This window comes from Dermatophagoides farinae, chromosome 7 (genome assembly GCF_024713945.1).
Source record: "Dermatophagoides farinae isolate YC_2012a chromosome 7, ASM2471394v1, whole genome shotgun sequence".
In the NCBI taxonomy this organism is placed as follows: Eukaryota; Metazoa; Arthropoda; class Arachnida; order Sarcoptiformes; family Pyroglyphidae; genus Dermatophagoides; species Dermatophagoides farinae.
Genome location: NC_134683.1, coordinates 2048159 through 2075338, shown reverse-complemented (window position 1 = coordinate 2075338; position 27180 = coordinate 2048159). Strand labels below are relative to the sequence as shown.

The window sequence follows — 27180 nt, the reverse complement described above, 5'->3', positions numbered from 1 at the left end:
CAAAATGTTATTCAATTTAAAAAAAAAAAAATTTTTTTTTGTTCGTCTGAAAGAAAATCCTTGAATTCAATTTGAGAGGGAAATTTTTTTGTTGTTGTTGTTGTCTCTGTTGTTGTTATGGATTTTTGTTTCCATTCCAAAATCGTAATTAACAACTGATCAATTGTATTGATTGATTTTGAATTCAACGACTTACCAGTAAAATGATTATTCATATTACTGTCAATGATGATTGCAAATTAAATATCAACAAAAACCAAAAAAAAAAAAAAAAAAAAAATTGCACAAAAGATACAAAGTCTACAAATCAACAGGTAGATTTGAAATAGATTACATACAGACCATCAACAAAAAAAGTACATTATATTGAAATTGAATTACGCAACAACAACAACAACGACAAGAAAAATGCGTGGCAATTTTTTTTTCTTCTTTTGTTTTCAAGTCAAATTACAATATTAATGATGATGATGATGATGATGACGGATAGCGAACGAAAGAAAAAAAAGGATCATTTGAAACCAGTGGAAAAACAAAAATTGGTAACACCAATTTTTCATTCAATGATGATAAAATATGATATATAAACAGTGACTAATTAAAACATGTATATTTTATTTTATTACCTCATCATCATTATCATATATTGAATTACTGCCACCATTCATTGTGTGTGGTGGTGGTGGTGTGTTGTCAGATAATAAAAAAAAAAAATTATTGTTCTAGACGTGTGTGTGTGTGTGGGGTGGGAGGGGGGAGATCACGCTATGATCTAGTGTTGTTCTAAACCAGATATAATAGATAATTAGTGGATTGAATAACCGCTGTTCATCTATTAAAATTGCTTACTATCAATGATGATTGTCAGATTAGAAAAATTATAGAAAAAAAAACAAGACAAGACATTTGACTCAATAACAATATTTTCAACGATTGTCAGTCATTGTTGTAGTCATTTTTTGATTGTATATGTCGTTTTTTTTGGTATTAACTTTTGTGTCTGTGTGTCTGGTGTGTGTATTCAATCTTGACATAGATTTCAATTTTTTTTCCTGTTCTGGTTTTCTTGTTTTTTTTTCTGAACCCTGATCATCGAGGTTCAGGTTACCATAGTAGTAGTAGTAGTATATTGAATTCAAGCTGCTAAAGTTTTTTATTATTTTTTTTTTTTGACATTCAAACAATCCATCAATCAATCAATCAATCAAACGATTTCATTACTATGATCATGAATGAATGAATGGATGATACTTATGGTGTTTGTATATCGATACCGTTGCCGATGGATTCCATCATCATAACATGATCAACAACATGAAGCTTAATGAGCACGTTTTTAATGCATGGATTTTGTTGTTGATGATGATGATGATCGATTAATAATTGATCAAATTGACGTTTGATGGATTGAGTTATTTTGTTTAATTTTTTTTTTTTTACTTTGGATTTGAAATTTTTAATTTCTTGTTTACGGCATTCACATTTGTTTTGTTTTATTTTTTTTTCGTATGTTTAATTTGTGAATGAATAATTGAGTACAATACATGATGGTTGTAATCATTGATAATAAGCTACCATCATCACCATCACCACCACCACCACCACCAACAAGAACATTATCAACAATAACATCAATATCAATGATATCATTGAATAATAATAATAATGATAATGATAAATGGACAAAATCAACATATAATCGGCGATTAAAATGTCCATTTCGTTTTATTATTGCATTGATGGGCATAATAGCATCAATATTATTATGTTCAACACGTTATAATGTCAGTATTGCCATTGTATCGATGGTAAAAGATTTAGCATCAACAACAACATCAAATAGTTATTGTCATCGTATTGATCCGGATTATCCAAATCGTTTGGAATCATTATTTCGTTCATCATCATCATCATCATCATTATTATTATTACAATCATCAAATGATACCACAATATCACAAGAGGTAACATGGACAGATCTGGAACAAGGAATAATTCTTGGTGCATATTATTATGGTTATGCTGCTACACATATATTTGGTGGCCGTTGGTCTGAACGTTATGGACCAAAATGGATAACAGCTATTGGATTGATTGGTGCAGCCATTTTGAATGCATTTCTTCCGATTGGTAGTAATTTTTTTGTATTTGCATCGCTTAGGTAATGTCTATATATATATAAAAAAAAACTCTTTGCCAATTTTTTTCTTTTTAAATTAAGAAATCATTTTGTTTTCCTATTTGGAATTTTCCATTATTACTCTTAATGACATTCCCTTATTTTTTTTTGCCTTTTTCTCACCCATTATTATTTTGTATAAAAAAAAAGAGTTTTAATCGGATGTTTTCATGGTGTCGTTGAACCGGCCTTATTTTTTATGTTTAAAAAATGGTTTCCACCTAATGAACAAACAATTGCATTATCACTATTATTGATTGGTAATGCTCTTGGACTCATTTTAAATGTACCGATTTCAGCAGCTATTACACATATTCCACTTCCGTCATCAATACCAGATTGGTCATTATTATTTTTTGGTGGTAGTGCATTACATCTAATATGGCTAGTATTATGGATTATTCTAGTGACGGATATGCCAGAAAATCATCGCCGAATTTCTGATAAGGAAATTTTTTATATTCGACAAAATTCTCATAATGTTCTTGAAACGGTATTGCAAATTTTTTTTTTATTTGAGAAAATTCTAAGGCGATTTTGTTGGGATTTTTAAATTTAAATTTAAATTTATTTTTTTTCAAATTGTTTATTCAAACATTAGAATCTACGTACAGTACCGTGGCGAAGAATTCTCAAGACAAAAGCATTATATGCATCCATAATGGCTAAACTTTGTTGGTCATTCAATCATGCCATTATTATTGATAATGGACCATCATTTTTGAATAAAATATTCAATTTTAATATGCTCAAAGCATCTGAACATATTGCACTCATCTATACGGTAACCGTTGTTGTATTTATATTTTCTGCATTTTTATTTGCCAAATTAGATAAATGCACAAAATGTTCACATACAAGATTACGGAAATTATTTCAGGCCATTGGTATGAATTTTCTTTCGGTATTCATTTTGTTCCTAATTTTTTTCAATTGTTTTTTTTCTGTAGTATTTATTGGTGCATCAGCAACAATGTTTGCCATGGCCAATAGTGGATGTAATCTCCATCTATTGGAAATATTCATCATTATCAATATGGTAACACAAGGTTTTACATCTGTCGGTGAATATCCAATGATCAATGAATTTGCTGGCTATTATTCTGGTACTGTTTATGGTATAACCATTACATTTGATTCATTAGCACGTGCATTAGCACCATTAATCCGTTGTGAACTTGTTAGCCAAACGGATTTGAAAGCAAATTGGGTGATCATATTCTACATAACAGCCGTATTGAATCTAATTGGTTTGATTGTATTCGAATTATTTGCATCAACAACACCAAAACAATGGGCATTGAAACGTGATCTAGTACGAATGATTTCATCAACTAATAATGGCCATATTGAAAGGCCAGTAAAAAAAGAACTGAAATTAGAACTACAGAATCCAAATTATCGTCAAGATATTGATACTGAAACAGATGATTGGAGGCAATTTAAAACTTCTACATTGGTACAATAATTGATGTTTATGGATTTTTGTTGGGAAGTTTTTTTTCCTGATTACTTAAAATATATGAACACACAAACACACACACACACACACACCCACAATTTTCGATGTGATAATCATCGTCATTATTCATCATCATCATCATCATCATCATCATCATCAACATCACCATCATATATCCACATCATCAGCATATATGATTCATATTACTGCTCAAAAAATGTACAATATCTGTCCGAGTAATATATAATAAATTAATATATAGAAAATAAAATCCATTATACAAACATTAATGAAAAAAAAATATGATATTTGGATCCATGATGAAGATGATAGGACACGAATTTCATATTTTCAACTGGGCATTGCAATCTCGATTCAAATTCTTCAATTCTTTCAACATTAAAAAATTGAGTTCCTTTTGGCTATCGAATGTCAATGTTGTGGTTGTTTCTTCTTCTTCTGTCTTTTTTTTTATCCATAAGATTTTTCATTCAAGATGTTTTTCCGTAACATTTTCCATCAATTTGCACAACAAATTGAACATGCACAAGGTTCACAACGTTTTCATGTTTTGTTGGTTTATTTTTCCATTTTATTGGATAATCTACTATTAACTGTTGTTGGTATGTTGAAATATATTTTCCATATTTTCGAATGAAATTTATTTTTATTTTTATTTTTATTTTTTTTTTTGTTAATCAAGTTCCAGTAATTCCTGATTTTCTTGTTGGACTTCATGAACAACAACGACAATATGATGAATGGAATGAAAATTATCACCATTTCAATGAAACATTTAATGTTCATTTGAATAGAACATTTATTGATCATATGGTAATTGATCATCATTTCGGTATAAATGGACGTTCGATGGCCATTTTAAATCATTATGATCCAAAAACATTTAATACTGAAAATGGTCAAATAGGAACAATATTGTCATCAAAAGCATTTGTACAACTTGTATTCAATCCATTTGTATCGCCCATTATTAATCAACTTGGCTATGAATTGACATTGATTCTGGGAGTGGCCGTTCTATTCAATTCTTGTTTATGTATGTTGTTTAATGTAAATTGTTTCAATTATTAACATGCGAAAAAAAATGTTGTTATTGTTTTTTGTTGTTGTTGTTGTTGTTTTTTGTTGTTGTTGTTGTAAAGTTTCAGGCACTAATTATGATTTTGATTTTTTTTGTTTTCTCTTATTTCAACCTTGTAGTATATCTGATTGGTCAATCGTTTATCATGTTGTTGATACCACGTGCAATGCAAGGAATATCTTCAGCATTGATTGAAGTTTCAGGCATGGCTATGATGGCCAATATGATTCGTGATGAAGAAACACGTATTCGACAGATTGGTTTTTGTCTTGGCGGTATGGCATTGGGCGTTTTAATTGGCTACCCATTTGGAAGTCTTTTCTATGAATGGTTTGGTAAAACAATCCTTTTCAGCATTATTGCCGTATCCATTCTACTATTACTAGGTATTTCATATGTAAATGATTCAAATGAGAATTTTCAATTTTTTTATTTCATCAAAATTATAGTGGCCCAATTAGTGACGATAAATTGGTCACCAACAAATGCACCAACACATTATGATTCGAAAACAATCGATATAATCATCAATTCACGTGTCATATTGTTTATCGGTTTGGAACGGAAAACTAATCTCTTTTTTTTTGAATTTTGAATTTTGATTCCAATTTTTTTTTCACAGTAATCATATCAATATCAACTGTAACAATGTCATTGTTGGAATCATTTCTTCCAATATGGTTAATTAAAGAGATACGGCCACCTAAATGGAAATTGGGCATTGTATTCATACCGGATAGTATTGGATATTTAATCGGTACTAATCTATTCACTTTGTTTGAAATATCATTGCAATATAGGTATGTTTATAATGATTTTTTTTTACAATTTGACATTAAAATTTGAATTTCTTGCAAAACAAAAAGATGGCTATTGGTCATTATTGCCTTGTGGACCATAGGAATCAGCTCATTTATGGTTCCATTGATTCCAAATTTATTGTATTTGGCATTACCACATTTTGGTATTGGTCTCGGTATAGGCACTATTGATTCAACATTATGGCCAATGTTTGCTGAATTAGTTGATGAACAATTTGCCGAACAATATGGCTATGTTTATACAGCATCACAAACAGCATCTTCAGCTGCATATGCATTCGGTCCATTGTTTGGTGGTTTTGTGTTGAATAGAAAATTTCTTCATTTTAAATCTTTAATGCATTTAATTGGTGTTGTCAATATTGCACTTGGATTATTGGCATCAGCTCGACGTCATTCATATGAACATTTTGGTAAGAAAAAAATTCAACGAACATTATCGATGGCCAATATTGATGATAATGATGACGACGATGGTCGACAACAGATGGTGGCACTACAGCAACGATTTACATTATCACAAAATTATCAACGATTCGATTGATGAACAATAAAATAATCAATTTAATTGTAATTAGATAATGTTGCCTGTTTTATTTTCATTTCCACATGTTTACCAATTAATTCTTTCCATTTCATTTCATTCATTCATTCACTTGTTTGCTTGTTTGTATCACGAATTTCCATTAAAAAAACATTCATTCATCATACGTTTTTCATCAATGTTTGCTTACACTATGAATACACTCAAACAGCATGTACTGCTTCTACCAAAAAAAAAAAGAATAATAATGTACAATTTTGACAAATGGAAAAGAATTGTATCCAAGAAAAATAAATAAACTGTCAACGATATTATGGCTTCATTCGGGAATAGAGAATTCAAGCTACGATATGAATTTTTTTTTTGTTCAATCAAATCAAAATATATCAGCAAAATTCAATTGATTTTTTCGTTGATTTTTCATATAAAACATCGTTATTATTCTTTGTGAAAATACTTGTACATCGGTTTGATGTTTATTAATACTACAGTATACTGTAAGTATATATTATTGCAGTTCATTGATTGTCTAAGTGAAAATTCATGCCAACAGAGATCCTTTGGATATTTGCCATCACAATTCTAGCAACTTTATTCACTCAACATATATATACACAGATTATTAAATGGTGAAAATAAAAATGTTTTGAATCTCGAAAAAAAAAAATTTACTCAAGTTATTGTTATTGTTATTCGCATCAAATACCGCAACGGATTTGGATTGAATTTATTTACCATTGAAATAAGAAATTTCAAACAATTTTTTTTTTGGTGCAAAAAAAAAACTTTTCGATAATTAATTAATTGCATTCAGCAAAATGGCATTGACATTAAGTTCGATAACATCCAAATTGAAATTCTCATCAACGGATACATTGAATTCAGCTGATCGTGCTTATGTAAATGAATTTCTTCGTGTTACAAATGATGGTCATCATCATTTAACAATCGATAATGATAATGATCGATCTAAAAATCATACATATGATTTACAATTTCATCAAAAAAAGGAACAAATTCTACGTCAACAACGATTATTACGACAACAACAACGACATAATTGTATATGGTCAATGATTGTCATTATAATCATTATAATCATAATGACCATTGCTATATGGTTATTTCCACCGACAAATGTACGCGATGAACATTATGTACAATATTTTTCCATTTTAATATCAACAATGGCAGCCATTTGTCTAATTATTTTAGTCGGAGGTTTTTTCATTCGACAACTACAACGTTGGCGACGTGATAACAATCAAGAATCTCAGCAGCAGCAGCAGCAGCAACAACAACAACAACAGAATCAGCAACCTTAGAAAAAAAATCCGAATCTGAATGTCATGGAATCAAAAAATTGTCTCTCAAATCTTCACAGTATTATTACAAGTGGCAAGAATAAAAAAAAATAAATTTATCATTTCGTCATTCATTCGAGATCGATTTGAATTCCATCATCATCATCATCATCATCATCATTATTATTATGTAATTGAAACTTAATGGTTATTACGACCTTCGTATACGACACATCATTATTTTTCAAAATCATTATTTTATCCGGTCACCACAAAATAAAAACATTTTTTTGTTGTTGTTTTATTCTCGAAAATTCAGGATAGAAATTCTCTGAATTTTTTTTTTTTTTTGACAAAAGTTTTGCTATTTTTATCATATTTTTTCCCATTCCCAAGATTCAGTATCATCTTTGGACTTTTTGTATTTTATTTTTCTCGGTTAATGTTTTACGATGATGATGTTTACCGAAATTTATTTTGCGTGCACTATTTTTTTTCATTGTTAACATTACCGAATTTCTGTTTTCGTGTATGTGTGTGTGTGTGTGTGTTAGTGTGTGTGTCACCAGGTATCTGCTGCTACTGATAATAAACTTTTCTTCAAGAATATAGGCCAGCAACATCACAATGATGATGATGGCCATTATATTATTATGGAAATTTATGTCCGATAATCACGAACATTAAAAAAAAAGAAAATTATACAAAAAACAGAAAACTAAAAAAAAAAAATTCATTGTGACAGATGGAATAGAAACATGGAAATTTTTTTTCCACATTATTATTTTATTATTATGATGGTCCTAAGTGAAAATGCAATGCAAAAAAAACTAGAATTTGAATTTGTCAAAATATCAACGATGCCATATGTATGTATGGCGAAAATATCATTTCGTTTCAAATGAGTAACTGATTCAAACTGATTCTTTGGAATTTTATTTTCATTTTTGTCCTTTTTTTTCCAATACTCAATTCATCCGGTTTTTTTGTCAAAAAAAAAATTTGTATTTGCATTCAAATATCTCCACCGGATGGAATAATAAAAATATATACGTTTGATGATGATGATGATGACAATGACAATTTTTAATAACATTTTCCATTGAATTGAAATTTTTTTTTTTGAAATTTTTAAAATTTTCATACATCAAATCAAATTGGAGAAGGGAAAGCAAAAAAAAAGGATATCCGAAAAGTGGAAATTTCGATCGAAATGGAATGTGTTGTCCGAATTTTTTGTTTTTTTTTCATGAATGTTTCATTTTTTTTTTGAATGATGTAAACTACAAATTTTATTCTGTTGTTGTTGTTTACATCTATATTGTATTTGAATTGAAATTAATATTTTTGCCGATTCATCATCAGTGTGTGTGTGTGTGTGTATGCGTGATTGACAATAACGTTACGTGACTTTGATCATTTCAAAATAGAGAAAAAAAATGAAATGAAATTTTTTCTGTCGTTCTGTCATTATTTTTCCATTTTGTTTCAATTTTGTTGTTGTTGTTGCTGTTGTTGTTGTTGTTGTTATTGTAGTATTTCATTCACATTCGTGACTTTATAAAGGTCGAATCTTCTATTGGATTTTATCTTTGTTTGTTTGTTATTCTTTTTCATTTTCTTTTTCTTATTCTTAAAACTTTTTCTTGTTCGACAACAAATAGAAATTCTATTTTGCCTTTAATGGACAAATGATGGCTATTGGATTTTGTTTTTTGTTGGACAAAATTCTCAGCCTTAAAAAAAACAATGTCCAAAGTTTTCTTTTTTCTTCTTCTTTTCTCTCCATAATACTTATCGAAAAGTTTCGTATATTACATACTATTAGGGTTTTATTACTGGTTCACATACGCAAAAGACTTGTGTGTGTGTGTGTGTAAGAATATTCTACAGATAAAAAACATTATGAGACGGAATTTATTTTTCATTTTATTATTATTATTATTATTGACATTTGAGATTCATTGAAATGAAATGACGATGATGATGATGAGTATGTTTACATGTGGTATGCAACAACAACAACAACAACAACAAAACTTTACAATTCCAAAAAAAAAAAATGTTAACATAGACAAACAAACAAAGAAAAAAGCAACAAATGTAAACAAAATGTGTGAATAAAAAATCCTTGAAAAAAGAGAAAAAAAAATTTCAAACAGAATCAGAAACGAAAAAAAAAATATTCCGATTGCAAAATGAAAAATTCGAACAAATTGAGAATAAAATTCGAATGGATACATCCATGGTTGATCATCAAAGGATAAGAGAGAGAGAGAGAGAGAGAGAGAGAGAGAGAGAGAGAAAGAAAAGCTTTTTCCAATTCCAGATGTTTGATGGACTTTTTTTTCTCCTTAAAAAATTTTTTCTATTTGAATTCATCGATGATGATAGATGATAATGATTTGTAGAAATTTCATTTCCGTAGTTTCAAATTTTTGTTGCAATCATCAACATCATCATCATCATTATTAGTTGGTTAAATTAGCTTCATTTCAGTAATGATAGCTGTGACAAGAAAACAACCATAAATTCCATATAAAATTAGACCATGTAATCTTGATGATTGAAATTTTGTAAATGCCAATAAAATGATTGTGGTAGTCATTAATGATATTGTTATCGTTACATACAATACAGTGATCATATTGTTATATTCAATCTAAATATTGGTAATGGTGATCATCATTAAGGATTGGCAATCCCCAACAAAAAAAAAACAAAGAAAAAAAAAGAATAAATTCATGTGGTGCAAGAATTCAAAAAAAAAAAGAATTAATTACATCAATCTGATATGTTTGTTGTCGTATAAACAGGATCGTATATGGAATTCCAATTCCAAGCAACATGTCTATATATGATTGTGATAGTAGTAGTAGGAAAAAAAATGAGAAATTTTACAGTTTCCTGAAACAACAACAATAGTGACTTACTGAGAACTGGACCACCGAAACAGGCAGAAATGGCCATTCTTGGAAATCCATTTTTAGCCATAGATAGATTCGAAAGAAAATCACCAATACTATTACCCCATGCACCAATAGTGAGACCGATCATAAATTTACTTAGATTAAAAATGACACGTATAGCATCCAATATATTGACCACTTCAGTAGCGATTGTATAGATCCATGAAATTGAAACAATAAATCTATAGATATAATGGATGGATAAATATACGAATCAATGAATATAAATGTTTTCCGGTTGAAATGAATAGATAGATAAAAACAAAAACAAAAACAAAAACAAAAACAAGAAAACAAATAAAATTAATGATGTTTAGACAGACCCGAAATAAGCAAATAAAATATGATAACGAGGTGGTTTATCTGTTTGACTAGTGCACATGACCAAAATGAATATGATTGATGAAATGGCCAAAACAATCAAATGTAATTGATATGGTTCCATGAATTTTACTGTTTTTTTTTGTTTCATTAAAATTATTTTCAATTAGTCAAATAAAAATGGAACCAAATTCAAAAAACACATTTACTTTGAATGATGAATAAACAGATTTGTGGCGATATAATTAAATGTGCAAGATTCAATTGACGAATCCAACCTTGTTTCGGTAGTTCATTATCAACCACAGGTATAGTGATTGTATAGATCAGATAAATGGGTGCCTAAATGAAATTATTCTGGTGTTACAAAAAGAAAATCTACAAACAACCAAAAAAAAAGACCTTGATAATCATATTGATCTTTGCCAATAGATTTGATTCACGGAAAACTTGATAATCAATTCGTGAAGCGGCCATAATTTTCGTCATCATCGATGCTTGAATCACATCTTGTTTCTGTTCTTTTTCATCATCATCATCAATATGTTTATTACAAATGAGAATTTTTTGTAGAAATTTTGCCAAATTTTTTCCTTCACCATTATTTGCCAATGGAATAGATGGATGTCGCATAGCAAAACCAGTGTCGGATATTGTTATTCCTGTTGTGTATAAAATTTAACAAAACTTAAATTTAGAAAAATTTCAAAGAATTTAAATTTAAATTCTTACGTCTATTATTATTGTAAAATTGATTTGGTTTATTGATGACTTCACCACCGATATTGTTATTGTTATTATCATTAACTGTAATTGAATGAATAATTTCATGTTTTTGTGTTTGTTGCATTCTTTCATTCATCGTTGGATCAGAAAATAAATGATACAATGTTAACCGTCTTTGTTGTGTTGGATCCTGACAATATTGTCGATGTTTGATACCTGATGAATAATGGATGGAGAATGTGTGAGAAAAAAAAATCGATTAATGTAAAATTTCAACAATCCATGGTGGTATCTTTGCATGACGTACGACATACGTCTTAGAACAACGCCTTCAAAAGCATCGACAAAATTTTTTTTGGCCATTGTTGAATTCGATGTTGATTCAGTGTTGGTTGTTTCATCATTATCATTTTTATTCACAACATATTTTGTTTGTCGATGAAGATTTTCTCTAGGCATTTTTGCACCATTATATTCAATTGCATGATTTGTATGTGCAGCCGCTTTCAATGATCGTTGTCGACGTTTATAAATATAACCAGATACAATAACAACAATTACATAGATCGAATATGTAATAATGAATATGATTGAATGTGTGAGAAGAATTTTTCGTGCTAAAAATGTTGACCAAACCAATGTTGTTGTGGTTAGATAGAATAAAATATCTCTCAATAATGGACGTTTCATTATTTCGAATGGTTTTTGTAGCAAAATACTGCCAACAACAACGGTTGTAACGAATATTCCTGCACCATATAATTGTCCAATGACAAGATTCGGACTGGCATTTGTTATGCCGATTATCGATGAGAATATATCCGGTGCACCATTGCCAAATGCAAGAAATGTAACACCCTATTTTTATCAAAAATTCAATAAAAATAAATTCCATAATTTTCATTCATAAAATTTAAACATACCGCAATATTATCGGATAATTTTAATGATTTTGAAATAGAAATCAACAATGGACAAAGGCTAAATGATGAACGAAATGATCGATTATTTTTGTTTTTTAGAGAATCGATTCTTTTTAATAAATAAATATTAAAAAAAAATACTTACAAATCATCTGCATTCGTACCAATGGCAAAGAATAACATGATCAATAAAAATACCAACAGAATTGTACTGAATGGTTCAGATTGCATATTACAATATGTAAATTGAATATAGTTAATAAAACCATCATCATCGATACATTCAAGTACGGTACGTGTAAAATTACATTGATGACTAATACTGCATAGATTATTTACATCACCACACTATTTTTATTATTAATGATGATAAAAATCTAATCATTTGCAATTATCGATTTTTTTCGAATAATAATCGTTACTTACATTCGAATGGATGGTCCAATTGTATGATGATCGATTCATTCTCGACAGAATTTTGTTTTTTTCGTGATAAATTCAATATACAATAAGAAGAAAAATTTTTCGATTTTTGAAACACAAATCAAATCAAACACGATCAGAATCTCAATTTGAATAAAACAACATAAAAATGTCTGAAATTGATTTTTTTTTCAAAATCGTTCAACTTGATCAATTTCGTTCTTTTTTCTCTCTTGCATTCACAATGAATTTGCTATTTTTTTTTTGTTGAAAAAAAAATTTAATCCAAATTATTGATTATTGCTGATCAAAAAAAATGACATCGACATTGATCAAAGGTCCTTCATCTTGATGAACGTCAAAAAAACGACTATGCCGATGGACAACAACATAATCACATTGACATTGTCAACAACAATCTCGATATTAGAATTGAATTTTTTTTTTTGAACGAAATCCCCCAGAATTTGATTTGAATTTTGGCCATCCTCAAGTAATCAGCCCTTTTCTCATTTCTGGTTGGGTATTTTTAATTGAATTGATTGATTTTTGTTTTACATCTCCATTTGACAATTACATTTGATTGGATATCAAACAAATAGATCGATTTCAATCAACCATAACCGTTATAATAGAAAATCAATGGCAAGGTAATTCATTTTTTGTTCTTGATTTCGTTTTTTTTTGTTTTGTTTACCTTCGATGTCAGGTGGATCGAGATCCCTCTAAATGTCAATAATAATCATTTTATTTCTGGAAACCTGCTTTTTTTCATCTATTTGTCGTTTTGAAAATGTTTTAGATCCAAATTTTTCAATTTCAAGTTGATTTATTAGCTGATGATGATGGTTAATCAATGGAATTTAAATTTTTTAAAATGCTTGGACACTAACAGATTATCACCGATAAAATACAAAAACGAATCATTGAATACAATGTTAATTAATGCACATAAACATCGAATTATTATTTCTGGTATGCTGTTTTTTTGTTTTTTTTTTTTTTTTTTGTTAACCATGGCTCTCTCGAATTTTTGGTGACGTTTTTAAACTTGAAGACTTCAAAATTTATTCATCAAATCAAATTGTGTGCGTGTGTGTGTGTGTAAATGGATTATATTTTGTTTCTTGAAAAAAAATGGGAAAATATAAATTATTTTTTTTTGTTTTGTTTGTTTCACGGTTGATCTGATATGGATGTCAGAAAATTTTTTTTATATTTCAAAGTTGTTCGAAATAATTGTTTCTATATTTCATTCAAAGATGGCGCCAACAAAAAAGACGCTATTTGTTTATTTTTTCAAATGTGAACATGCATGTAATTCAGATCGTCAACATTGTTGATTGAGATGATGAAAAATTAGAATTCGAATGATAAATTTATTTATTTCATTGTAACAAAAGTTTTTTGGAACAAAAATACTAATCTACTTTTGCATCATACAAAATTTTTTATAAAATAATATAATTAACGGTATGTTTTGTAATAATAATTCTATATATTTAAAATTTGTTATGAAAAACATTTGTCCACAATGAAAACCGAAATGATTTTCATTGATCATTTGTATGGCAAAATTTGTTTTAATAGAATTTCTTATACTAATTATACGATTTTGTGATCTATAAGTTTGTTTTTTCCATTGTGAATGTGCATTCCAATTCATCAGATTTCGACAACAACGTTGATTACATGATGGCAGATGTGCAATACGATTATAGAGACCATTGGTCAATCCAAACATGGACAATACGATTAAAATAACTGTTAAATTATATAATGTTGTTTGATCTTGTTGGCTATAGTACAAACATGATGAAATTAATGATGTTTTTGATGCCGTTTCTAAATAGAATAAAATAACTCTAATCGAACGATTTGATTTGGCTGTTTCGCTATAAAGTTTTACATAATCATTGTGAAATCGTTTCCATGATCGATTCATAATCAATTCTTTAAGATTTTTTAAATGTGAATTTAATTGATTACGTGTTAATCTCATTAGATGATCAAGTTGTACTTTATAAAATTCAATAAGAAATACAATAAAATTCAATATTGTTGTAACACGGCCAATAACGTTGATAATTTGAATGACCAATGAAAAATTCATTAAAAGTGACAATATTGTTTGTAATAAAGTGAAATTGCCTTTTAGATATAGTGAATATAAGATGATGGAAAATAATGTTATTATGATTAGAATCATGATGATTATCATTCGATATAATGATTGAACAATTGTATTAAAAACAATATAAAAACGAATCAAATATGTTCGTGAATGTAATCCAATACGATTGTCATCAAATTCAATTGAATATCGTATAAATAGCTCATCCATTGATGACCGATAATTCATTAGTGAATAGCATGAATTTAACCAGATAATTTCGAAAATAATTAAAAATATTAACATTTGAATGGATACTAAATCAATACGTTGTGTATTCACAATACGGCCAATATCATCAAGATTGATAAATAAACCATTGTTATCATCGAAAATTACTATCATAAAAAAGATTAATTATATGATTCCATTGAATTTATACCAAATCGTACGACGAAATGTTCTATATGACCATTGTATTTGGCCATATTGATAATCAGTCATTGTATAATCCATTTGTAGATGGTAATATTTCCAATGTTCAAAATTTTGATAGAAAATATGTTCCATTTGAAGATTTTCATTATTATTGAAAAATAATCGATGTATAATCCACATTTTAAACATTTCCATTTTAATGAATTGTGGTGAATAGAAAAAAAAACAAAACCAAAAAAAAATAAAATAAATTCGTTTTGTTTCGACTGTTTGTGTTTCAATGAAAATGATTTTCAATTTATATATATATTTTTTTCTGTGACACCTTGAAAAATAATGATTTTTTTTTGTTCATTCAAAAAATAAATGTATTTTTTTCATTTCAAAAAACGAAACAATAAACATGTACCCTAAAATCATGACTATAAAACGCAACTATATCGCAACGCAGATATTCTTTTTTTTTTGCCCATAAAGTAACTACTATAATAACTGTGTTTTTTTCCGTATAAGACTTGGTCTTATAGTCACGATTTTAGGGTTACATTTTTGTTATCGATTTTATTATTATATGATTACTATCACGTGTTGTTTTTCAACTATTCATTGTTTTAAAAATTTATCAATGAAAAAAAAACTGAATTATTTCTACAGAAATGGATATAATGAATGTAATTGTAGATGGAAAAAAAATGTCCTCATGAAATTCTAACATTCAATTCTGAAATGTAAAAATTCAATTTCATTGTGAATTATGAATCGATTGATTTGAATTTTTTTTTCAGTATAATCATCTTTGTACAATCAAATTGTACAATTTTAGTCATAAAGGTTTTCCACAATTAGAATTATCAAAAAAATGGATTGAGCATGTGACTTTGGTACCTTACAGTCCATAGACTTTATATATGACATTTTGTTTGTTCATTGTTTTCCAGAATTTTTGAAACTTTTTTTTTAAAAAAAATTGATTAGAATATTTCTCAATTCTTCTCTTTATTTTTTTTTGTTTTAAAAATTTTAATTATTATCAAAATAAAATGACTGAAAATTCTTCAATTAACTTCAAATATACAATATACAATGACAATTATCGATCAATTTGATGTTGATGTTAGACATATTTTTTTATAAAATTTAATAACTAAATGAAAATTTAAAATCAATAACTGGATATATTTGAATTTAGTTATGAAAAACATCTGTCCACAATGGAAACCAAATTGATTTGATGACATTGTTTGTAAAAATAAATTTTTTCGTATCAAATCATGTGATGTACGATTTTTAATAATTTTTGGCCACAATCTTAATGTTCGATCTGATGATGATAATTGATTTGATGTTGACCATTGTAATCGACATAATCCTTTCATGATTGATCGACAACAGTGTTGATTATATGCTGGTAAACGTGAAACACGTGAATATAACATTGTTGTCAATATAAATCTTGAAAGCATAGCACCAATGGCTGTCATATTGAATACATTTAAATTGGTTTGTCTACTATAGAAAATACATGTTGTAATTATGGATGATTTTGATATCATTTCCATATCGAACAATATTCTACGTATTGTACAATTAAGACGTGAAATTTCTCTATAAAGTTCAACATATTCATTTTGAAAATGTTTCCAGAATATTTTTCTTTTTTGTTCCGATTGATTTGTTATTGCATTCGAGATGAATAATAATTGTTCGAAACGAATTTTGAAAAATTCCATTAAAAATACAAGAAAATTACATGATAATAATTGATGATTTGTAATCTACTCTTTAAGATGTGAAACAATGTCTGTAAACTGAATAATTAAAATTCCTATTTAACATAGAATTCAAACAAAAATATAACTATTTGGTATGAGCGTGTGTGTTGTGTGATAATGTGTCTGAGCATGCGGGAAAACTTTTGAATGCCGCTGAACAGTTCGCCCAAATTCTTTGACAAAGCTTTTTTTCATTGTTCTAAATCAGCACACTTTGCTGCAGATTTTTTCCAATCAATAGATTCATTCAATAGAACATAGAAACAGTTCGATGATTCGAATTTTTCGAATTGATTATTGTGATAATACATATATTTAAAGTGTGTATTTGATGATGAAATCAATCATCGCTGTTAATGATCTATCGTTTGGTAAGTTATTTTTATTTAACCTGATTATAATTATTTAAAATAAAGAAAAGAGCATTTAAGATTCAATGTTGAGTGTCTTCTGGCGATCAACATAGAATCTATAGACACAAACTTGGATTAAACATTGGATCGAAATGTTCAGTCGCAATATTGAAACAAAGTGGTATTTGTAAATAATAGACGCAGTATTCATTAGTTGACAAGGAGGCTATGGATTCATTTTGCAGCAAAACGATCGAGATCTTAAGCTACCATTTAAATCGGTGCGTGGACGATTTCCTGTCGTATTGAATTAATTAATGTTTTAAGGGAAATCTTTCGCCTTACTATATTGCAACATGGAATGATTTATGTGGCTTTTTGCCGCTGCATTTTTGTTCAGGAAATTTAGGAAAAGATCCAACAATGACCACATTATCTATACCAAAAATATCGTACATTTCTTCAACTTTTCGATTACAAAATTTTTCAACGGTATCAGGTGCAATGCACAAGTGATGGCTGACCCTGCGGTACCAAACCGAAGGCCGGAAGCAACACGCCGTGCATAGAAACCCACCGTCAGGCACGAAGCGTTAAAATAGACACCTTTGGCTGGGTACCAAGCAGGGGGGTGGCGCAGCCGCCACACCTGCGGGTATCCAGCTATATTGACTGTCAGGAGTCAGCCCCGCAGGGCCAGTCTGGGGCAGGCGCGAAGCGCCTGTACCGGGCTGGTTATATTTAAATGTGAAACAATCATCGCTGTTAACGGTATACATATGAACATTTCAAGTAAATTAATACGGCCATCAACATAGAATACAAATAGATAAAATATATGTATTATTAGTAGGAAAAAAACCGATGTCATTACAATCCAATAGATAATGATTGCCATACTATTTGATTTCATATAGAATTTAATCAGATACAAAATTTAATTTTTGGCCGAAAATGTTGTCGATCATCATAATTCCAATTGTTTGCAAAAAATTCATTGAATGATGAACGATATTGTATAATATCATGAAATAATTGAAACCACATTAATTCTAATATAAAAAACGCTGAAATCATTTCAATAGCCAAAATGGTAATATGTTTGACATTCATCATATGTTCAATATCTTCAATTTCAATGAATATTTCATTATCTGGCCATGTAATCATTGAAAACATATAGATGATTGCTGACCATGCATTCAATTCAATGAAAATAGTACGACAAAATGTACGAAATGACATTGGTATTATATTTTGTTCATATTCAATATTTGTATATTCCATACGAAAACTATAACGTTTCCAATAATCAAATCCTTGTCGAAATAATTCATATATACGAATGTTTTTCATACGAATGTTTTTCTGTTGATTTTTGTGATTGAAAAAGTCCATGTTTTTGATTCTCAATCAACATTACTGAATGCATTCACGATTACAAATTCAAGAATGTTCCATTCAAATATCTGTGTGTTTGGAAAAGAAAAACATTTTCATTTGACAATTGAAAATATTGTAATGATAAAAAACAGGAAAAAATCATTATCATCACTATCATTATCGTCACCATAAAAAAAAAATTCATTTAGTCGACAGCGAAACAGCAAAACAAACCACCAATCGATATATGAATGATAAAGAAAATGAAAAAAAAACTTTTTTTCCATATAATTTATATATGAAATCAAATTGAAATTACATAGAATGGGCTGCCCTATTTTTTTTTTTTTTTTTTTTTTGCTAGTTTTTTCTTTGATATGAAGCAACTTTTATCATCAATTGGAAATGATAATGAAAAAAATTAATAAATTATCTTACGATTACAAAATTTTTTCAGCAAGTACAGAATTTTTTTTCGGTATGATATTTCAGTATTTAACCAGAATTAACTTGAACGATTTTAGAAAAAGAAAAATTTTCATTTTCATTTTGTCAAAAAAAAAATCTGAATCGATTCTTAGAATATTTTCGATTTTTTTTCTCTTTTGATGAGCCAAAAAAAAAATTGTCATTCGTCATTGCCATTTCGTTGAAACTGCCAAAACATTACCAGTAAAATTGTTTTTTTTTTTTTTTTTGGCTATTTTCGGAAATATTTCCATTCAAATCTTCAATGGAAAATTTGAATTATTGTCAACCAAACAAAACAAAAATCAATCGATTAATCTACAAAGAAATAGTGATTGTAAGTCTACCATATGCTTTTTGTTTATGAAATTAATTTTTTTTTTCGCCACAATTTCTAGCATGAAACATCAAATAATATAACATGGTGATAATGGCGAATCTTTTTTTTTTTTTTTTTTTGGCCAGAATCGTTGATTTAGAATTCAAATTGCTCAATGTATGATGATTATGAAATAATCGAATTGTTTTTTACAGTCATAATCATACAACGATGATGACATTAATGATGATGATGATGATGGAATCGTAAAATTTTCAAATCAAACAATTCAACCAGAATGTCTGAATTATGAATGTTGTAAACAATATATTGTGATGCTGATCAAAGCGAAATTTCGATTCTGTTTGTAACTTGAAATCAATCGATTCAAAAAAAAAAAAATGTAAGAAATCAATGAATGAATTCATCATTTGATGCAGTTTCTTGGCCAATCCACAATATCTATGTAAATGCTATACAAAGAAAAAAAAACTGAATCAAATGATTGCAATGATATGATTCAAAAATAGTAGGCAGAAACATAAATTTGGTCCATTTTTTTCATTTAATGTTATCTTGAACGATTCTTTTTTTGTTATTCTCTCAGTACAATCATTGTATTAGTGTCTGAACATGGTTTGTTTTGTTTTTATTTTCTGTTTCGTTTCTGTTTTTTTTTTTTGAGAAATCCAAAAATATTTTCCATGAACCAATAAATCTTTGTATTTTGTTTTTGTTGTTTCTTGATGGTTCGATGACAATTTTCTATATTCATGTGCGTCTACACTAGGGAATATTATTATTGAATCAATATTATCTAGTGAATATTCTTCTCAAAATTCTGTATATTGAAACTATCAAATTGATCTATTCAAACCCTTAGAGAAAGGATATCGATTTGATATTTTTTTTTCACCCATCAACACATTTTCATTTATATGTTAATGTTGTTGTCGTTAATGTTGTTGTTGTTGATGATGATGTAACGACTTTGTTTCTGTCTTTTTTTTCTCTTATTTTATTTTTGGATCCAATTCCGTCTTAATTGTTTTGTATACTAATTGAATTTTCGTCATTTTGTTAACATTGATAGCAAAAAAAAAAGAACAATTCTGTCTTTATACAATCTCTGGGTGTGAGTCGAACATTGGATTTGAGAAATATGAATTGTTTAGAAAGAAAGAGAGAGAGACAGAAATAAATCGCTTGTAATCGAAATTTGGATCATTTTTCATATTTAATTCATATATATATCGTAATTATGATAAAAATCGAATGACAACAAATATAAAAATGAACAAAAAAAAATTGTAGCCCGAATCATTCTTTCGAACATTCGAACATTTCCGATTCGTCTAGATTTGGTTTAATTAGTTTTAATATATGGCCAATATCATTATCAGACCAATCATGATCATGGCCATAATCGATTATCGATTGACATTCAATGGGTACATTTCGATAATGATGACAAGTACCGCCCAGATATCTGGGCAAATTGTTTCGATCAATATATTTGAATATTTCATCATCATTCCAAAATCGTAAACGTTGTTGTATTTCATCCGATAATAATCTTTTGAATATATTATAAAATGGTATAACAATTCTTGACATATCATAACAGACAATACGTTTCAATGATTTAGGACAAAATTTTGTTAATAATTTTGCACCCCATATAATAAAATCCAGATCAATATTAGCATAACTAAAACCATTAAAATCAACAATCATGGTTATACCATGACCATGGCTTCGATGAAGACAGCGTTCCATTTGAAATAGGATAAAATTACGAAAAATCTGTTCACGTAATCGAATTTTATAATAACATTTTACTCGTATAAACAATAATTCATTGCCATCATAATCTTTGCCATTACCATGTACGAATCCAATACGAAATAATTCAGCAGGAAAATCCGTTTCAATCAATCGTGGTAGACGTTGTTGTTTGCGAAATAGAAGGCCATCATTTAGAATTTTAAAATTATTAAGCAATTTATCGCTACGAATACATTCTTCGATTGGCCAATCATCATTTTGGATCCATTCAATATCAATTGAATCATATAATTCAGGATGTTTTTCATATTGTTCCAAAACAATGGAACGAATTTCGTGAATTTGTTGCTGTTGATTTTTTAACGACATATTACAATGGAGATGATGATGTTTTGGATGGTTGTTATTTATTAATATAACCAGAAACAATTAGAATAAAATGATTCTATGGAAAAAAAATGATGAAAGAAAAAAAAATCAAATTTCAATTTAATACAAATTTACTATTAACAAACCTTGAATAAAATTGAAACATTCACATGATGATAATGTAAACAAAACACACAGAACACAACACAAAAAAATTTCTTTCATCTGAAAAGAAAAAAAAAACGTTGGTTTATAAACATAAACAAATCCAAAATATACGTTGTTGTCAAAAGTATGTCATCATCATATCTCATAAGGCCAAAATTCACAACCAACCAAAGATTTCTATTTTGTTTTCGTTTTCCAATCACCAATAATGATCATCAAGATAATATAAAAAAATACACAGAGAGAGAGAGAGAGAGAAAAAAAACATTGATTTTGATTAGATTTTTTTTTTGTTGTCTCGCTGGTTTTGTAGTCAATGTCGGTTTCGGTTTGTTTTTTTTTGTATTATCATATATATGTGGTATATTATGAACACAGGTATAATTAGATTTGCAAAAATAATTGACACACACATATAAATAATAAGAAATTCGAATCACATCTTAATAGTAAAAATAGGTGACATGCCTTTTTCATAGAATATCTTGTCATTACAATTTTTTTTTTTTTTTTTTGATCAAGATTCTGCTTTTATCTGATTAGAGAGTTTTGTCATTATTTTCTTTTTTTATAAATGTCTTTGACAGAATTTGTTTTTCTCCCTGATATAGTTTTTTTTTGACAGCAGTATTTGTTATGATAAATCATGTCTATTGTGGAATTTTTTTTTGTTTTACTTTTCATTGTATTCGACATATCAGAGCAGAATCTCCCATCATTTGTAATGGTAATTGTGTATCCAATGGTAATAATTCGGTTGTTAATTTAGAACTTTTATTTCGTTGTCGTTGTTTTTTTTGTTGTTGTTGTTGTTGTTCATATTCATACATTGGATCAAATAATAATGGATGTGGTTGTTGTTGTTGTTGATCCATTTGATACATAAATGATGGTCCAAAAGATACACGAGGTTTTGATGATGATGATGATGATGGTTGTGGAGGTGGTGGTAGCTGTTGTTGTTGTTGTTGTCTTGTATCAAAATAATTATTTGAATTATTATTAAATTGACCATAATAACAATGACCACATTGACATATGACCATCGATGGTGCCATATATATCGATGATGATGTATCGATAGTATGTGGATCAATATTTTGATATTGTCTAAAATATTCTTGATCAATCTGACTTAGACGATGATTACCATCTGACCAACGACGTTGTCGTTGTTGTTGCTGTTGTTGGTGTTGTTGTTCATTAATTATGATTGATGATGATGAACCAGATTCCAATAATGATTGTTCTGATGATGGTGGTGGTGGTTGCTGTGAACGATTTCTTCGTCTTTGTTGTTGTTGATTTAAATCAGGCGAATAATTGTAATTATCATAACCATTACCAGATTGATGATGATGTTGTTGCAGCTGCTGTTGCTGGTATTGATAATGATAATGATTATTTTGTAAATCATCATTATTATATAATGGCCTCGAGCTCATCATCATGGTAGTTGATGGATATATTACAGAAGAATCTTGTTGTGTTTGTTGTTCTTGTTGCTGATTATAATGATAATGATGTTGTGGATAGAATATTCGGTTAGTATAATCATCATCATTATTATTATTATTATTATTCGTTGATTGTTCAGGCACTTGATTCTAAAATTGTATCCAGGCATATAATAAAAATTCATTAACAATAGAATAAATAAAAAAAATTAGCTAAATGAATTTGGAAAATTTTTTTTTGCATGCAAATATTTGAATACAATTGTTTAATTGAAAAAAAATCTCATACACACACACAATGAATACCAAATGAGAATTATACAATTTACTCGACGTTTTTTTTTCTAGTGGAAAAAAAAGAGAAACAATTTACAACAAACAAAAAAAACCATATATGCTTGACGGTTGCAATAATAATGGAAAATAAAATTCCATCGGGCGTCATTGATATATATCTGGTTTGTTCTTTTTCATTCTCATTTTGTTTAGTTGATTGTCCCGTGTGTGTGTTCATTTTGCATCAGACACATTTACAATTTCATTCAATTAGAATATTCGGTCATGGTAGTAGGTACACTTTGGTTATTCATAAAACAAACAAAAAGAATTTTGTTAAAGCTATCTGATTCTTGAATCTGGAAATCTATAGTATCATCATTAGAATTAATTAAACCTGTATATAGCCTAGTGACATAGGAAGCATTGAATTTTTGATTTTGTTTCTATTCTCATTTTGATTGCAAATAATAAAACTAGAAAATCAAAGAATTTTCATCATAATGACGATGATCATTATCGACAAATTGTTGTTACGATTCTTTTGATTCCTAAATGGCATTAGAATCACATCCTCACACCCACACACACACACACACACACGGAATGATTGCTATTGTCACATTGTCAGTGTAAAAAAAGTGTTTTTTTTCAAGGAATCATTTTATAAAAAAAAAATAGTGACAAAAAAAATCTTTTTGTTTCATTATCAAATTCTTTGTCAGATGAAATAATAGATGGATGAATCACCCGAAATGGAATTCAGAGCCCATTTTTTTTTCTCTCACATCACACAGAATTTCAATTTCTCATCCACATTATTTTCATTTGGCTAAAGGCTACACTGCAATGTAAAATCTATCAAAATTCTAGAAAATTGAATTTAATAACGATAAAAAAGAATGAGTGAACGAATAAAAATCTTGATAATTTTTCATTTTTTTTCCAGTTATTTTGACATTGATTGATTCAATTTTCACGTGTTTAAATGCACAAATATAAAGGGGAAAAAAAGAAAAGTGAAATCCAATTTCTATTAAAATTTAATTTTTCATTTTCACATCTTTTGATGGAATATTTATGACAATGTAGCGAAGAGAAAATAAAATTTTTCCATGAAAAAAAACTTACATCGTAAAATTGATGATGTGAATTTGGAAAAAGGCATGTTGTTGATGATGAATAATGTTGTTGTTGTTGTTGTTGTTGTTGATGTGGATGATGTTGAGGAATTAATGATGAACAATTTGACGGTATCATTGATGATCCATGATTATTTGGATCGATTATTGGCTGACTTCCATATAAATTCATTGGCTGATGCTGATATTGGTAGGAAGCACCTGTTGTTGGTAAATCGTTTGAAGATGATGCTGTCATTAGATTACCATAGGCTAAATGACACGTGCAAACTGGTTTTCGTTTCTTTTTCTTATAATTGCCCGTTTTAACATTACTACTGGTATTCAATGAACCGAAAAAAAATGAAGGCTTTTTGAAGAAAAAAAGTAATCGATATTTCGTTTGTTTTGTTTTATTTTTAATAATAATGATATTTATATGCAAATGGAATTGAATATATAATCATTATATGATAATAATGAGAGAAAAAAAATGAAAAAGAAAGAGAGAAATAAATAATAATCAGTAACCAAGAAAATCCATTAAGAAAATCGAATCAAACACAAAAGAGAAAGCCATGAAATTCTACAAAGTAAAAAAGAATTAAGAATATCAATAAGATCATTACTCCCAGTCGTTTTAGAATCTTCTGCATTGCTGGAATTTTTTTTATTTTTTTGTATCATTTGATTCTGGTTTTTGTTTCCATTCTGTTAGTTGTTTTATTAAATTTTTTTTTCAAGTATTGAATATCCAAAAAATATTGAAACCAGAATCCTAGAATGAATGGAGAAAGTGACCAAACATAAAGTTTGATATTTATTTATCGAATTATTGTTTATATAAACACACACACACACACACATGGAGACATACAGAAAATTTATTATCTCAATTTTCATTGCATTTTCTATAAATAATATTTATTTTTCCGGCCAGAAATATGATTTATCTTTGTAGTGATGACCGGAAACAATAGCCATCATCAATGTCAATTCTTTTTTTTCTTTCTTTTGGTTGTTGTGGTTTTTTTTCTCATATGGAATTAACTTCAATGTCAAATATTATATTTTATATATGCTATAAAAAAAACATCAATTTAATTAACAAAATGATCAATCAAATTTCATGTCAAACGGTTTGACATGTTTTTGGTAATGTTTTGGACTTTTTTTTTCTCTTTTTGCGCGAATTTTGTTCAATGATTCAATGTTATATATATATAGAGAATAATTGGATAAAATAGGCCATTTATCCGATATAAATTCCATTACAAATTTGCTTTTTTTTTGGATATAAATTACCTTTTTATTCGGTTTTTGTTGTTGATAATGTACTGGTGTCAATGAATTTAAACCAGTTTTTGAAATATTACCACTAGTCAATTCTGACATTATTATGATTTGATGTTGTTGGTTATAATAATCTTATGTAATTCAGTTAAATAAAAATAAAAGCTATTCAATTGAACAAAGTCAACATATTTCAGGCCATTAAAATGAAACGTACAGATTTTTTCTTTCTATTTGAATTGAATTTGAATGTTTCATGTAAATAAATTTTTATTTTCAGTAAAAATTCAATTTTCACGATTCACAATATATTCTGAATGAAGTTATTTCCGGATATGGAAAGGTCGTGATTTGAAAATCAGAAAAAAACGCAAACATTGAAAACACACACACACACGTAACACTTAATTTGGCACAAAATCAATGAATTTTTAACTGAAAAAAATTGATCACAAAAAAAATCATGCTACAATTGCGTTCAGGATGCTATGGTTATGAAAACACAAATGAAAATTTTTTTTCCTGATTTTGACCATCCACCATCGTTTCATGGATTTAGAATTCTATGGAATTATTGCGAATGCGCTGTAAATATAAAGCCAATTTTTAGAATTTTTCACAAGAATAAATGAATGATGATGCGCCTAGCAACTTGGTGGCCATCTATAGGATGTATTCTGGATAATGATTTGCTTTTAATTTCTAAAAGAAAAAACAAAACAAAAAAAATAAAATGAATTTTCCACCGGTAAAGACATAATATAGAATCGGATTTATTTCAGCAAATTCGTAATTACACAATTATATGTAACAATTTTTCAAAATTTCAAAATAAGTTCTGTTTTATAAACAAGTTTTTTTATAAAATTTTAAAATCAATATGAAATTCATGATGAATAATTGTATATAACGAAATTTTGTAATGAAAAACACCCGGCCACATGTGAATCCAAATTGATTATTTGTCATTGTTTGAACGAAAAGTGATGATTTAATTGAATATCTGTAGATAAAAAGTTTTTGTGGTCTAACACCTTTTGAATCAACAACCATCGACCATTGTGTTCGGGCAATACGTTGTAATATTA

At 28.2% G+C, this 27180-nt stretch overlaps 7 protein-coding genes across 9 annotated transcripts; 3 read left to right on the top strand and 4 right to left on the bottom strand.

Annotated features, from left to right (window-relative positions):
- The first annotated feature begins 848 nt into the window (after positions 1–848).
- Positions 849–4260, top strand: LOC124496573 (sialin). The gene is made up of 4 exons (XM_047060109.2): positions 849–2161; positions 2330–2672; positions 2781–3066; positions 3130–4260. The coding sequence occupies exons 1-4, from the start codon at positions 1545–1547 to the stop codon at positions 3645–3647; spliced, it is 1764 nt and encodes a 587-aa protein (XP_046916065.1). The 5' UTR covers positions 849–1544; the 3' UTR covers positions 3648–4260.
- Positions 3137–6445, top strand: LOC124496575 (synaptic vesicular amine transporter). The gene is made up of 6 exons (XM_047060110.2): positions 3137–4264; positions 4345–4698; positions 4863–5129; positions 5193–5297; positions 5366–5543; positions 5610–6445. The coding sequence occupies exons 1-6, from the start codon at positions 4138–4140 to the stop codon at positions 6106–6108; spliced, it is 1530 nt and encodes a 509-aa protein (XP_046916066.1). The 5' UTR covers positions 3137–4137; the 3' UTR covers positions 6109–6445.
- Positions 6446–6486: 41 nt separating this feature from the next.
- Positions 6487–7544, top strand: LOC142597686 (uncharacterized). The gene is made up of 2 exons (XM_075732761.1): positions 6487–6605; positions 6662–7544. The coding sequence occupies exon 2, from the start codon at positions 6927–6929 to the stop codon at positions 7431–7433; it is 507 nt and encodes a 168-aa protein (XP_075588876.1). The 5' UTR covers positions 6487–6605; positions 6662–6926; the 3' UTR covers positions 7434–7544.
- Positions 7545–9171: 1627 nt separating this feature from the next.
- LOC124497201 (mitochondrial sodium/calcium exchanger protein) lies at positions 9172–12929 on the bottom strand. The gene is made up of 11 exons (XM_047060823.2): positions 12778–12929; positions 12497–12699; positions 12352–12409; positions 11743–12286; positions 11435–11644; positions 11105–11364; positions 10912–11044; positions 10705–10834; positions 10346–10563; positions 10196–10263; positions 9172–10074 (listed from the first exon to the last, which is right to left on the bottom strand). Exons 1-11 carry the CDS (start codon positions 12814–12816, stop codon positions 9892–9894), a joined length of 2046 nt encoding a protein of 681 aa, XP_046916779.2. The 5' UTR covers positions 12817–12929; the 3' UTR covers positions 9172–9891.
- Positions 12930–18296: 5367 nt separating this feature from the next.
- Positions 18297–19306, bottom strand: LOC142597631 (uncharacterized). The gene is made up of 2 exons (XM_075732396.1): positions 19272–19306; positions 18297–18919 (listed from the first exon to the last, which is right to left on the bottom strand). The coding sequence occupies exon 2, from the start codon at positions 18846–18848 to the stop codon at positions 18375–18377; it is 474 nt and encodes a 157-aa protein (XP_075588511.1). The 5' UTR covers positions 18849–18919; positions 19272–19306; the 3' UTR covers positions 18297–18374.
- A 1634-nt stretch (positions 19307–20940) lies between these two features.
- Positions 20941–21777, bottom strand: LOC124496450 (motile sperm domain-containing protein 2). The gene is made up of 2 exons (XM_075732718.1): positions 21099–21777; positions 20941–20975 (listed from the first exon to the last, which is right to left on the bottom strand). Exons 1-2 carry the CDS (start codon positions 21775–21777, stop codon positions 20941–20943), a joined length of 714 nt encoding a protein of 237 aa, XP_075588833.1.
- Positions 21777–26549, bottom strand: LOC124497006 (uncharacterized). Of its 3 annotated transcripts, none has more exons than XM_075732945.1 (5): positions 26105–26549; positions 24810–25169; positions 22057–23552; positions 21924–22002; positions 21777–21853 (listed from the first exon to the last, which is right to left on the bottom strand). In XM_075732945.1, exons 1-3 carry the CDS (start codon positions 26192–26194, stop codon positions 22626–22628), a joined length of 1377 nt encoding a protein of 458 aa, XP_075589060.1. In that variant the 5' UTR covers positions 26195–26549; the 3' UTR covers positions 21777–21853; positions 21924–22002; positions 22057–22625. The 3 variants fall into 3 exon arrangements, with proteins under 3 accessions (XP_075589060.1, XP_075589061.1, XP_046916546.2); XM_075732946.1 differs by having other exon boundaries at positions 21924–23552; positions 26105–26187; positions 26310–26549; XM_047060590.2 differs by having other exon boundaries at positions 21924–23552.
- Positions 26550–27180: the final 631 nt, after the last annotated feature.

Coding starts and splice junctions, on each gene's coding strand:
- LOC124496573 (XM_047060109.2), top strand. CDS start 1,545: ATGATGGTTGTAATCATTGATAATAAGCTACCATCATCACCATCACCA. Junction 2,673..2,780: donor CTCATAATGTTCTTGAAACG/GTATTGCAAATT, acceptor TTCAAACATTAG/AATCTACGTACAGTACCGTG. Junction 3,067..3,129: donor GAAATTATTTCAGGCCATTG/GTATGAATTTTC, acceptor TTTTTTCTGTAG/TATTTATTGGTGCATCAGCA.
- LOC124496575 (XM_047060110.2), top strand. CDS start 4,138: ATGTTTTTCCGTAACATTTTCCATCAATTTGCACAACAAATTGAACAT. Junction 5,298..5,365: donor ACGTGTCATATTGTTTATCG/GTTTGGAACGGA, acceptor TTTTTTTCACAG/TAATCATATCAATATCAACT. Junction 5,544..5,609: donor GAAATATCATTGCAATATAG/GTATGTTTATAA, acceptor CAAAACAAAAAG/ATGGCTATTGGTCATTATTG.
- LOC142597686 (XM_075732761.1), top strand. CDS start 6,927: ATGGCATTGACATTAAGTTCGATAACATCCAAATTGAAATTCTCATCA.
- LOC124497201 (XM_047060823.2), bottom strand. CDS start 12,816: ATGAATCGATCATCATACAATTGGACCATCCATTCGAAT. Junction 12,410..12,496: donor GGTACGAATGCAGATGATTT/GTAAGTATTTTT, acceptor TTCATCATTTAG/CCTTTGTCCATTGTTGATTT. Junction 10,075..10,195: donor AACAAACATATCAGATTGAT/GTAATTAATTCT, acceptor ACCAATATTTAG/ATTGAATATAACAATATGAT.
- LOC142597631 (XM_075732396.1), bottom strand. CDS start 18,848: ATGGACTTTTTCAATCACAAAAATCAACAGAAAAACATTCGTATGAAA.
- LOC124496450 (XM_075732718.1), bottom strand. CDS start 21,777: ATGTCGTTAAAAAATCAACAGCAACAAATTCACGAAATTCGTTCCATT. Junction 20,976..21,098: donor TTTGCCCAGATATCTGGGCG/GTACTTGTCATC, acceptor AACCAAATCTAG/ACGAATCGGAAATGTTCGAA.
- LOC124497006 (XM_047060590.2), bottom strand. CDS start 26,194: ATGTCAGAATTGACTAGTGGTAATATTTCAAAAACTGGTTTAAATTCA. Junction 25,170..26,104: donor AACAAAAACCGAATAAAAAG/GTAATTTATATC, acceptor TTCTTCAAAAAG/CCTTCATTTTTTTTCGGTTC. Junction 23,553..24,809: donor CACATCATCAATTTTACGAT/GTAAGTTTTTTT, acceptor ATACAATTTTAG/AATCAAGTGCCTGAACAATC.